The sequence below is a fragment of the Engystomops pustulosus genome, chromosome 4, assembly GCF_040894005.1.
Source record: "Engystomops pustulosus chromosome 4, aEngPut4.maternal, whole genome shotgun sequence".
Lineage (NCBI taxonomy): Eukaryota > Metazoa > Chordata > Amphibia > Anura > Leptodactylidae > Engystomops > Engystomops pustulosus.
This window is the reverse complement of record NC_092414.1, coordinates 2396052-2412615: the sequence shown is the minus strand read 5'-3', so window position 1 is coordinate 2412615 and position 16564 is coordinate 2396052. Positions and strand designations below refer to the sequence as shown.

General features: G+C 47.4%; 1 protein-coding gene across 11 annotated transcripts in view; it reads right to left on the bottom strand.

The window, feature by feature from the left end:
- LOC140125902 (epidermal growth factor receptor kinase substrate 8-like) overlaps positions 1 to 16564 on the bottom strand; it is a 110581-nt gene that overhangs the window by 46592 nt on the left and 47425 nt on the right. For all 11 annotated transcript variants that reach the window (XM_072144789.1, XM_072144791.1, XM_072144792.1 and 8 more), the window contains 4 exons: positions 6425 to 6498; positions 6101 to 6221; positions 3916 to 4004; positions 1428 to 1502 (listed from right to left, as the gene is read on the bottom strand). In XM_072144789.1, coding sequence (XP_072000890.1) covers positions 1428 to 1502; positions 3916 to 4004; positions 6101 to 6221; positions 6425 to 6498 — 359 coding nt within the window. The remainder of the gene's footprint in view (positions 1 to 1427; positions 1503 to 3915; positions 4005 to 6100; positions 6222 to 6424; positions 6499 to 16564) is intronic.

The window sequence follows — 16564 nt, the reverse complement described above, 5'->3', positions numbered from 1 at the left end:
TAAATAATATACACTCACCACTCTGTACACTCCTAGAGGTAACTACCCCATGGCTGTAACGTTATATTACTATATAATATACACTCACCGCTCTGTACACTCCTAGAGGTAACTACCCCACGGCTGTAACGTTATATCAATATATAATATACACTGACCGCGCTGCACACTCCTAGAGGTAACTACCCCACGGCTGTAACGTTATATCACTATATAATATACACTGACCGCTCTGTACACTCCTAGAGGTAACTACCCCACGGCTGTAACGTTATATCACTATATAATATACACTGACCGCTCTGTACACTCCTAGAGGTAACTACCCCACGGCTGTAACGTTATATCACTATATAATTTACACTGACCGCTCTGTACACTCTTAGAGGTAACTACCCCACGGCTGTAACGTTATATCACTATATAATATACACTCACCGCGCTGCACACTCCTAGAGGTAACTACCCCATGGCTGTAACGTTATATCACTATATAATATACACTGACCGCTCTGTACACTCCTAGAGGTAACTACCCCATGGCTGTAACGTTATATCACTATATAATATACACTCACCGCGCTGCACACTCCTAGAGGTAACTACCCCATGGCTGTAACGTTATATCACTATATAATATACACTGACCGCGCTGCACACTCCTAGAGGTAACTACCCCATGGCTGTAACGCTATATCACTATACAATATACACTGACCGCTCTGTACACTCCTAGAGGTAACTACCCCATGGCTGTAACGTTATATCACTATATAATATACACTCACCGATCTGTACACTCCTAGAGGTAACTACCCCATGGCTGTAACGTTGTATCACTATATAATATACACTGACCGCGCTGTATACTCCTAGAGGTAACTACCCAAGGGCTGTAACATTGTATCACTATATAATATACACTGACCGTGCTGTACACTCCTAGAGGTAACTACCCCATGGCTGTAACGTTATATCACTATATAATATACACTGACCGCTCTGTACACTCCTAGAGGTAACTACCCCATGGCTGTAACGTTATATCACTATATAATATACACTCACCGCTCTGTACACTCCTAGAGGTAACTACCCCATGGCTGTAACGTTATATTACTATATAATATACACTCACCGCTCTGTACACTCCTAGAGGTAACTACCCCACGGCTGTAACGTTATATCACTATATAATATACACTGACCGCGCTGCACACTCCTAGAGGTAACTACCCCACGGCTGTAACGTTATATCACTATATAATATACACTCACCGCTCTGTACACTCCTAGAGGTAACTACCCCATGGCTGTAACGTTGTATCACTATATTACCCGGGGGGTCAGTGAGGTCCTCAGACCTTTGTATAAATGTGTAAGGACCCAGTCATGTATTTTCGGGACGTGACCCGCGTCCCCCTTACCATGCTGAGCGGGGTGAAGAGGAAATGAACCAACTCTGCTGCACTCGGGTTCTGGATATGGGACTTCAACTTGGCCTGAAAAACTCAAAATCCATCAATCCCGCAAAACCCTCCATATAATATACAGGGGGGGGGGACCTACCACAGGGTCTGTAAGTCACCCTCCATATAATATACAGGGGGCGGAACCTACCACATGGACTGAAAGTCATCCTCCATATAATATACAGGGGGGATCTACCACAGGGACTGTAAGTCACCCTCCATATAATATACAGGGGGGGGGACCTACCACAGGGACTGTAAGTCACCCTCCATATAATATACAGTGTAATGGGGGGGGGGGGGTACGTACTACAGAGATTGTAAGTCACCCTCCATATAATATACAGGGGGGGGACCTACCACAGGGACTGTAAGGCACCCTCCATATAATATACAGGGGGGAGGCAGGGACCTACCACAGGGACTGTAAGTCGACCTCCATATAATATACAGTGTAATGGGGGGGGGGTACGTACTACAGAGATTGTAAGTCACCCTCCATATAATATACAGGGGGGGGACCTACCACAGGGACTGTAAGACACCCTCCATATAATATACAGGGGGGGGGACCTACCACAGGGACTGTAAGTCACCCTCCATATAATATACAGGGGGGGGGGACCTACCACAGGGACTGTAAGTCATCCTCCATATAATATACAGTGTAATGGGGGGGGGGAGGCAGGGACCTACCACAGGGACTGTAAGTCATCCTCCATATAATATACAGTGTAATGGGGGGGGGGGGTACGTACTACAGGGACTGTAAGTCACCCTCCATATAATATACAGGGGGGGGGGACCTACCACAGGGACTGTAAGTCACCCTCCATATAATATACAGTGAAATGTCGGGGGGGGGGGGGGGCAGGGACCTACCACAGGGACTGTAAGTCACCCTCCATATAATATACAGTGAAATGTCGGGGGGGGGGGGCAGGGACTGTAAGTCACCCTCCATATAATATACAGTGAAATGTCGGGGGGGGGGGGCAGGGACCGTAAGTCACCCTCCATATAATATACAGTGAAATGTAGGGGGGGGACCTACCACATGGACTGAAAGTCACCCTCCATATAATATACAGGGGGGGGGACCTACCACAGGGACTGTAAGTCACCCTCCATATAATATACAGGGGGGGGGGACCTACCACATGGACTGAAAGTCACCCTCCATATAATATACAGGGGGGGGGACCTACCACAGGGACTGTAAGTCACCCTCCATATAATATACAGGGGGGGGGGGACCTACCACAGGGACTGTAAGTCACCCTCCATATAATATACAGTGTAATGGGGGGGGGGGGTTACGTACTACAGGGACTGTAAGTCACCCTCCATATAATATACAGGGGGGAGGCAGGGACCTACCACAGGGACTGTAAGTCACCCTCCGTATAATATACAGGGGGGAGGCAGGGACCTACCACAGGGACTGTAAGTCACCCTCCATATAATATACAGTGAAATGTCGGGGGGGGCAGGGACCTACCACAGGGACTGTAAGTCACCCTCCATATAATATACAGAGGGAGGCAGGGACCTACCACAGGGACTGCAAGTCATTCTCCATATAATATACAGTGAAATGTCGGGGGGGGCAGGGACCTACCACAGGGACTGTAAGTCACCCTCCATATAATATACAGGGGGGAGGCAGGGACCTACCACATGGACTGTAAGTCACCCTCCATATAATATACAGTGTAATGCTGGGGGGGGGGGGGCAGGGACCTACCACAGGGACTGTAAGTCACCCTCCATATAATATACAGGGGGGAGGCAGGGACCTACCACAAGGACTGTAAGTCACCCTCCATATAATATACAGGGGGGAGGCAGGGACCTACCACAGGGACTGTAAGTCACCCTCCATATAATATACAGGGGGGAGGCAGGGACCTACCACATGGACTGTAAGTCACCCTCCATATAATATACAGTGTAATGCTGGGGGGGGGGCAGGGACCTACCACAAGGACTGTAAGTCACCCTCCATATAATATACAGGGGGGAGGCAGGGACCTACCACAAGGACTGTAAGTCACCCTCCATATAATATACAGGGGGGAGGCAGGGACCTACCACAGGGACTGTAATCACCCTCCATATAATATACAGGGGGGAAGGCAGGGACCTACCACAGGGACTGTAAGTCACCCTCCATATAATATACAGTGAAATGTCGGGGGGGGGGCAGGGACCTACCACAGGGACTGTAAGTCACCCTCCATATAATATACAGGGGGGGAGGCAGGGACCTACCACAGGGACTGTAAGTCACCCTCCATATAATATACAGGGGGGGGAGGCAGGGACCTACCACAGGGACTGTAAGTCACCCTCCATATAATATACAGGGGGGGGAGGCAGGGACCTACCACAGGGACTGTAAGTCACCCTCCATATAATATACAGGGGGGGAGGGTCTCACCAGGAGGTTGAAGCCGAGTTTAAACTTCTGAAAAGTGTCCACAAATTCTTCCTGAGGCGGAGGCTTCGCCCGGAGAGTGAGAACCCCCTCTGCAACACAGGAGACGGAACCTCATACCTCATGGCACCTCAATGTCCTTACCCCATGATCACACCTCATGGCACCTCAATGTCCTTACCCCATGATCACACCCCATGGCACCTCAATGTCCTTACCCCATGATCACACCTCATGGCACCTCAATGTCCTTACCCCATGATCACACCCCATGGCACCTCAATGTCCTTACCCCATGATCACACCCCATGGTACCTCAATGTCCTTACCCCATGATCACACCTCATGGTACCTCAATGTCCTTACCCCATGATCACACCCCACCCATGGCACCTCAATGTCCTTACCCCATGCTCATACCTCATGGCACCTCAATGTCCTTACCCCATGCTCATACCTCATGGCACCTCAATGTCCTTACCCCATGATCACACCCCATGGCACCTCAATGTCCTTACCCCATGATCACACCCCATGGTACCTCAATGTCCTTACCCCATGATCACACCTCATGGCACCTCAATGTCCTTACCCCATGATCACACCTCATGGTACCTCAATGTCCTTACCCCATGATCACACCTCATGGTACCTCAATGTCCTTACCCCATGATCACACCTCATGGCACCTCAATGTCCTTACCCCATGATCACACCCCATGGCACCTCAATGTCCTTACCCCATGATCACACCTCATGGCACCTCAATGTCCTTACCCCATGATCACACCTCATGGCACCTCAATGTCCTTACCCCATGATCACACCCCATGGCACCTCAATGTCCTTACCCCATGATCACACCCCATGGTACCTCAATGTCCTTACCCCATGATCACACCTCATGGCACCTCAATGTCCTTACCCCATGATCACACCCCATGGCACCTCAATGTCCTTACCCCATGATCACACCCCATGGCACCTCAATGTCCTTACCCCATGATCACACCCCATGGCACCTCAATGTCCTTACCCCATGATCACACCCCATGGCACCTCAATGTCCTTACCCCATGATCACACCCCATGGTACCTCAATGTCCTTACCCCATGATCACACCTCATGGCACCTCAATGTCCTTACCCCATGATCACACCTCATGGTACCTCAATGCCCTTACCCCATGATCACACCTCATGGTACCTCAATGTCCTTACCCCATGATCACACCTCATGGCACCTCAATGTCCTTACCCCATGATCACACCCCATGGCACCTCAATGTCCTTACCTCCATGATCACACCCCATGGCACCTCAATGTCCTTACCCCATGATCACACCTCATGGCACCTCAATGTCCTTACCCCATGATCACACCTCATGGCACCTCAATGTCCTTACCCCATGATCACACCTCATGGCACCTCAATGTTCTTACCCCATGCTCATACCTCATGGCACCTCAATGTCCTTACCCCATGATCACACCCCATGGCACCTCAATGTCCTTACCTCCATGATCACACCCCATGGCACCTCAATGTCCTTACCCCATGATCACACCCCATGGTACCTCAATGTCCTTACCCCATGATCACACCCCATGGCACCTCAATGTCCTTACCTCCATGATCACACCCCATGGCACCTCAATGTCCTTACCCCATGATCACACCCCATGGCACCTCAATGTCCTTACCTCCATGATCACACCTCATGGCACCTCAATGTCCTTACCCCATGATCATACCTCATGGCACCTCAATGTCCTTACCCCATGATCACACCCCATGGCACCTCAATGTCCTTACCCCATGATCACACCTCATGGCACCTCAATGTCCTTACCCCATGATCACACCCCATGGCACCTCAATGTCCTTACCTCCATGATCACACCCCATGGCACCTCAATGTCCTTACCCCATGATCATACCTCATGGCACCTCAATGTCCTTACCCCATGATCACACCCCATGGCACCTCAATGTCCTTACCCCATGATCACACCTCATGGCACCTCAATGTCCTTACCCCACGATCACACCCCATGGCACCTCAATGTCCTTACCCCATGATCATACCTCATGGCACCTCAATGTCCTTACCCCATGATCACACCCCATGGCACCTCAATGTCCTTACCCCATGATCACACCTCATGGCACCTCAATGTTCTTACCTCCGGGACCCTTTTTCTTTTTGGACTTTTTCCTCTTGGAGAGCTCGGTGAAGGCCTCCGCCGCCTTCTGAAGTTTCATAATAAAGAACTCAATGTCGTCGAGGATGTGGTTAAGAATTTGCTGCAAAACAAGAGACAGAAAGAAGGTCGGATCCTGAGAAGTATTTGTCTCCCACTGTCTGATGTCACATTCATTGACAGCAAGCGGAGAGGCTCCATTACCCCACATCACGGAGACCCCCACGATCAGCAGGGGGGGCCTAATCCTGCGGACAGTGGGAAGCCCCTACAAGATTTTCATCCACATGAAAGGTGAGCACTTACCACATCCCTGTCTATCCTCGCTTCGGCCATCTGCGGGGTCTCCACCACATCGGGGGTCTGCAGGTAGCGGTCATCTGCATCACACAAAACTAAATTACTGCGAAATGCGGAAACAAGATGGCGGCACAAAAACCTCACAAATAAGAAAACACAGCGACAACAAGCATCTCCCCCCACACACTACACACATACACACTGCCCCCCATACGCTACACACATACACGCTGCCCCCCACACGCTACACACATACACACTGCCCCCCATACGCTACAGACATACACACTGCCCCCCATACACTGCACACATACATACACACTGTCCCCCATACACTACACACATACATACACACTGCCCCCCATACACTACACACATACACGCTGCCCCCCACACACTACACACATACACGCTGCCCCCCATACGCTACACACATACACGCTGCCCCCCACACACTACACACATACACGCTGCCCCCCACACACTACACACATACACGCTGCCCCCCACACACTACACACATACACACTGCCCCCCATACGCTACACACATACACACTGCCCCCCATACGCTACACACATACACACTGCCCCCCATACGCTACACACATACACACTGCCCCCCACACACTACACACATACACGCTGGCCTCCACACACATACATACACACTGTCCCCCATACACTACACACATACATACACACTGCCCCCCCACACGCTACACACATACATACATACACACTGTCCCCCACACACTACACACATACACGCTGCCCCCCACACACTACACACACTACACACATACACGCTGCCCCCCACACACTACACACACACATACATACACACTGCCCCCCACACACTACACACATACATACACACTGCCCCCCACACACTACACACATACACGCTGCCCCCCACACACTACACACATACACGCTGCCCCCCACACACTACACACATACACGCTGCCCCCCACACACTACACACATACACGCTGCCCCCCACACACTACACACATACACGCTGTCCCCCATACACTACACACATACATACACACTGTCCCCCATACACTGCACACATACATACACACTGTCCCCCATACACTACACACATACATACACACTGTCCCCCATACACTACACACATACATACACACTGCCCCCCCACACGCTACACACATACATACACACTGCCCCCCCACACGCTACACACATACATACATACACACTGTCCCCCATACACTACACACATACATACACACTGTCCCCCATACACTACACACATACATACACACTGTCCCCCATACACTACACACATACATACACACTGCCCCCCATACACTACACACATACATACACACTGCCCCCCATACACTACACACATACATACACACTGTCCCCCATACACTACACACATACACGCTGTCCCCCATACACTACACACATACATACACACTGTCCCCCATACACTACACACATACATACACACTGTCCCCCATACACTGCACACATACATACACACTGTCCCCCATACACTACACACATACATACACACTGCCCCCCCACACGCTACACACATACATACATACACACTGTCCCCCATACACTACACACATACATACACACTGTCCCCCATACACTACACACATACATACACACTGTCCCCCATACACTACACACATACATACACACTGTCCCCCATACACTACACACATACATACACACTGTCCCCCATACACTACACACATACATACACACTGTCCCCCATACACTACACACATACATACACACTGTCCCCCATACACTACACACATACACGCTGTCCCCCATACACTACACACATACATACACACTGCCCCCCCATACACTACACACATACATACATACACACTGCCCCCCCACACGCTACACACATACATACATACACACTGCCCCCCACACGCTACACACATACATACATACATACACACTGCCCCCCATACACTACATACATACACACTGCCCCCCCACACGCTACACACATACATACATACATACACACTGCCCCCCATACACTACACACATACACACTGTCCCCCACACACTACACACATACACGCTGCCCCCCACACACTACACACATACATACACACTGCCCCCCATACACTACACACATACATACACACTGCCCCCCACACACTACACACATACACGCTGCCCCCCACACACTACACACATACACGCTGCCCCCCACACACTACACACATACACGCTGCCCCCCACACACTACACACATACACGCTGCCCCCCACACACTACACACATACACGCTGCCCCCCACACACTACACACATACACGCTGCCCCCCACACACTACACACATACACGCTGTCCCCCATACACTACACACATACATACACACTGTCCCCCATACACTACACACATACATACACACTGTCCCCCATACACTGCACACATACATACACACTGTCCCCCATACACTACACACATACATACACACTGCCCCCCACACACTACACACATACATACACACTGCCCCCCACACACTACACACATACATACACGCTGCCCCCCACACACTACACACACACATACACACTGCCCCCCATACACTACACACATACATACACACTGCCCCCCATACACTACACACATACATACATACACACTGCCCCCCATACACTACACACATACATACACACTGTCCCCCATACACTACACACATACACGCTGCCCCCCATACGCTACACACATACACGCTGCCCCCCACACATTAGCCTATAGCCCCGATCCCCCTGAGGACGCCACGGCATGTGGCGAAACATGTCGGGGGGGCTATTAGGCAGTTTTTAATTCAGAGGCAGTGGATAGCTAGATAGAAAACTATAAGACAATATATCAGTAACTTAGTTACTTAACTGCAGCAGAGCCAATCTAGACCGATCTATAGGAGTTACTGGCAGCAGAAAAGTTTAATTCAGACCAGTTCATAGGGATTACTGACAATGACCGCAAAATACCGTGGGGCCCCAATACTAACCTAACGTGGGGCGTCCCCACCGCGGTTATAGCGGGTATACCTCCCTATTTGAGGACTGTTCCAATATCAGTCCCCCTCCTTGCGGGTCATAGTGGCCACAAGCTGCCTGATAAATCCTGTCCACCCAACCGAAATATAAATTCTAGCATCTACACTCTGTAAACTTTTAAACATTTTGGACGGAGCATATTCATCTTTTAATATACACTAATAAAAGTTAAATTTTACGTGACAAATAGGTTTATGTGTCCACGTAGGACAACTTTTTTCTGCTATGTTGAATCCAAACCCAGTCACAATGTGGTCCTAGTGAAAAAACTTTTTTTGGCAACTGTAACCCCAACACATTACACACATACACGCTGCCCCCCACACACTACACACATACACACTTCCCCTCACACACTATACACTTACACGCTGCCCCCCACACACTACACACATACACGCTGCCCCCCACACACTACACACTTACACGCTGCCCCCCACACACTACACACATACACGCTGCCCCCCATACACTATACACATACACACTGCCCCCCATACACTACACACATACACACTTCCCCTCACACACTATACACTTACACGCTGCCCCCCACACACTACACACATACACGCTGCCCCCCACACACTACACACTTACACGCTGCCCCCCACACACTACACACATACACGCTGCCCCCCATACACTATACACATACACACTGCCCCCCATACACTACACACATACACACTGCCCCCCACACACTACACACATACATTATATTACTCCCCCCCATACACTACACACATACATACACACTGCCCCCCCACACGCTACACACATACATACACACTGCCCCCCACACACTACACACATACATTATATTACTCCCCCCCATACACTACACACATACATTATATTACTGCCCCCCATACACTACACACATACATTATATTACTCCCCCCCCATACACTACACACATACATTATATTACTCCCCCCCCATACACTACACACATACATTATATTACTCCCCCCATACACTACACACATACATTATATTACTGCCCCCATACACTACACACATACATTATATTACTGCCCCCCATACACTACACACATACATTATATTACTCCCCCCATACACTACACACATACATTATATTACTACCCCCCCATACACTACACACATACATTATATTACTCCCCCCATACACTACACACATACATTATATTACTCCCCCCATACACTACACACATACATTATATTACTCCCCCCATACACTACACACATACATTATATTACTACCCCCCCATACACTACACACATACATTATATTACTCCCCCCATACACTACACACATACATTATATTACTACCCCCCCCATACACTACACACATACATTATATTACTCCCCCCCATACACTACACACATACATTATATTACTACCCCCCCATACACTACACACATACATTATATTACTCCCCCCCATACACTACACACATACATTATATTACTACCCCCCCATACACTACACACATACATTATATTACTCCCCCCATACACTACACACATACATTATATTACTCCCCCCATACACTACACACATACATTATATTACTCCCCCCATACACTACACACATACATTATATTACTACCCCCCCATACACTACACACATACATTATATTACTACCCCCCCCATACACTACACACATACATTATATTACTGCCCCCCATACACTACACACATACATTATATTACTCCCCCCATACACTACACACATACATTATATTACTGCCCCCCATACACTACACACATACATTATATTACTGCCCCCCATACACTACACACATACATTATATTACTCCCCCCATACACTACACACATACATTATATTACTGCCCCCCATACACTACACACATACATTATATTACTACCCCCCCATACACTACACACATACATTATATTACTCCCCCCATACACTACACACATACATTATATTACTCCCCCCACACACTACACACATACATTATATTACTGCCCCCCCATACACTACACACATACATTATATTACTGCGCCCCATACACTACACACATCTATTATATTACTGCCCCCCATACACTACACACATACATTATATTACTACCCCCCCATACACTACACACATACATTATATTACTGCCCCCATACACTACACACATACATTATATTACTGCCCCCCCATACACTACACACATACATTATATTACTGCCCCCCATACACTACACACATACATTATATTACTACCCCCCCATACACTACATACATACATTATATTACTACCCCCCATATACTACACACATACATTATATTACTACCCCCCCATACACTACACACATACATTATATTACTACCCCCCCATACACTACACACATACATTATATTACCCCCCCATACACTACACACATACATTATATTACTCCCCCCATACACTACACACATACATTATATTACTCCCCCCATACACTACACACATACATTATATTACTCCCCCCATACACTACACACATACATTATATTACTACCCCCCCATACACTACACACATACATTATATTACTACCCCCCCATACACTACACACATACATTATATTACTGCCCCCCATACACTACACACATACATTATATTACTGCCCCCCCATACACTACACACATACATTATATTACCCCCCCCCCATACACTACACACATACATTAAATTACTGCCCCCCCATACACTACACACATACATTATATTACCCCCCCATATACTACACACATACATTATATTACCCCCCCATACACTACACACATACATTATATTACTCCCCCCATACACTACACACATACATTATATTACTGCCCCCCCATACACTACACACATACATTATATTACTGCCCCCCCATACACTACATACATACATTATATTACTACCCCCCATATACTACACACATACATTATATTACTCCCCCCATACACTACACACATACATTATATTACTGCCCCCCCATACACTACACACATACATTATATTACCCCCCCACCATACACTACACACATACATTATATTACTACCCCCCATACACTACACACATACATTATATTACTACCCCCCATACACTACACACATACATTATATTACTGCCCCCCCATACACTACACACATACATTATATTACTACTCCCCATACACTACACACATACATTATATTACTACCCCCCATACACTACACACATACATTATATTACTCCCCATACACTACACACATACATACACACTGTCCCCCATACACTACACACATACATACACACTGTCCCCCATACACTACACACATACACGCTGTCCCCCATACACTACACACATACATACACACTGCCCCCCCATACACTACACACATACATACATACACACTGCCCCCCCACACGCTACACACATACATACATACACACTGCCCCCCCACACGCTACACACATACATACATACATACATACATACACACTGCCCCCCATACACTACATACATACACACTGCCCCCCCACACGCTACACACATACATACATACATACATACACACTGCCCCCCATACACTACACACATACACACTGTCCCCCACACACTACACACATACACGCTGCCCCCCACACACTACACACACACATACATACACACTGCCCCCCATACACTACACACATACATACACACTGCCCCCCACACACTACACACATACACGCTGCCCCCCACACACTACACACATACACGCTGCCCCCCACACACTACACACATACACGCTGCCCCCCACACACTACACACATACACGCTGCCCCCCACACACTACACACATACACGCTGCCCCCCACACACTACACACATACACGCTGCCCCCCACACACTACACACATACACGCTGTCCCCCATACACTACACACATACATACACACTGTCCCCCATACACTACACACATACATACACACTGTCCCCCATACACTGCACACATACATACACACTGTCCCCCATACACTACACACATACATACACACTGCCCCCCACACACTACACACATACATACACACTGCCCCCCACACACTACACACATACATACACGCTGCCCCCCACACACTACACACACACATACACACTGCCCCCCATACACTACACACATACATACACACTGCCCCCCATACACTACACACATACATACATACACACTGCCCCCCATACACTACACACATACATACACACTGTCCCCCATACACTACACACATACACGCTGCCCCCCATACGCTACACACATACACGCTGCCCCCCACACATTAGCCTATAGCCCCGATCCCCCTGAGGACGCCACGGCATGTGGCGAAACATGTCGGGGGGGCTATTAGGCAGTTTTTAATTCAGAGGCAGTGGATAGCTAGATAGAAAACTATAAGACAATATATCAGTAACTTAGTTACTTAACTGCAGCAGAGCCAATCTAGACCGATCTATAGGAGTTACTGGCAGCAGAAAAGTTTAATTCAGACCAGTTCATAGGGATTACTGACAATGACCGCAAAATACCGTGGGGCCCCAATACTAACCTAACGTGGGGCGTCCCCACCGCGGTTATAGCGGGTATACCTCCCTATTTGAGGACTGTTCCAATATCAGTCCCCCTCCTTGCGGGTCATAGTGGCCACAAGCTGCCTGATAAATCCTGTCCACCCAACCGAAATATAAATTCTAGCATCTACACTCTGTAAACTTTTAAACATTTTGGACGGAGCATATTCATCTTTTAATATACACTAATAAAAGTTAAATTTTACGTGACAAATAGGTTTATGTGTCCACGTAGGACAACTTTTTTCTGCTATGTTGAATCCAAACCCAGTCACAATGTGGTCCTAGTGAAAAAACTTTTTTTGGCAACTGTAACCCCAACACATTACACACATACACGCTGCCCCCCACACACTACACACATACACACTTCCCCTCACACACTATACACTTACACGCTGCCCCCCACACACTACACACATACACGCTGCCCCCCACACACTACACACTTACACGCTGCCCCCCACACACTACACACATACACGCTGCCCCCCATACACTATACACATACACACTGCCCCCCATACACTACACACATACACACTTCCCCTCACACACTATACACTTACACGCTGCCCCCCACACACTACACACATACACGCTGCCCCCCACACACTACACACTTACACGCTGCCCCCCACACACTACACACATACACGCTGCCCCCCATACACTATACACATACACACTGCCCCCCATACACTACACACATACACACTGCCCCCCACACACTACACACATACATTATATTACTCCCCCCCATACACTACACACATACATACACACTGCCCCCCCACACGCTACACACATACATACACACTGCCCCCCACACACTACACACATACATTATATTACTCCCCCCCCATACACTACACACATACATTATATTACTGCCCCCCATACACTACACACATACATTATATTACTCCCCCCCCATACACTACACACATACATTATATTACTCCCCCCCATACACTACACACATACATTATATTACTCCCCCCATACACTACACACATACATTATATTACTGCCCCCATACACTACACACATACATTATATTACTGCCCCCCATACACTACACACATACATTATATTACTCCCCCCATACACTACACACATACATTATATTACTACCCCCCCATACACTACACACATACATTATATTACTCCCCCCATACACTACACACATACATTATATTACTCCCCCCATACACTACACACATACATTATATTACTCCCCCCATACACTACACACATACATTATATTACTACCCCCCCCATACACTACACACATACATTATATTACTCCCCCCCATACACTACACACATACATTATATTACTACCCCCCCATACACTACACACATACATTATATTACTCCCCCCCATACACTACACACATACATTCTATTACTACCCCCCCATACACTACACACATACATTATATTACTCCCCCCATACACTACACACATACATTATATTACTCCCCCCATACACTACACACATACATTATATTACTCCCCCCATACACTACACACATACATTATATTACTACCCCCCCATACACTACACACATACATTATATTACTCCCCCCATACACTACACACATACATTATATTACTACCCCCCCCATACACTACACACATACATTATATTACTGCCCCCCATACACTACACACATACATTATATTACTCCCCCCATACACTACACACATACATTATATTACTGCCCCCCATACACTACACACATACATTATATTACTGCCCCCCATACACTACACACATACATTATATTACTCCCCCCATACACTACACACATACATTATATTACTGCCCCCCATACACTACACACATACATTATATTACTACCCCCCCATACACTACACACATACATTATATTACTACCCCCCATACACTACACACATACATTATATTACTACCCCCCCATACACTACACACATACATTATATTACTACCCCCCCATACACTACACACATACATTATATTACCCCCCCATACACTACACGCATACATTATATTACCCCCCATACACTACACACATACATTATATTCCCCCCCCCATACACTACACACATACATTATATTCCCCCCCCCATACACTACACACATACATTATATTACTGCCCCCATACACTACACACATACATTATATTACTACCCCCCCATACACTACACACATACATTATATTACCCCCCCATACACTACACACATACATTATATTACTGCCCCCCATACACTACACACATACATTATATTACTGACCCCCATACACTACACACATACATTATATTACTGCGCCCCATACACTACACACATACATTATATTACTCCCCCCCATACACTACACACATAAATTATATTACTCCCCCCCATACACTACACACATACATTATATTACTCCCCCCATACACTACACACATACATTATATTACTCCCCCCATACACTACACACATACATTATATTACTGCCCCC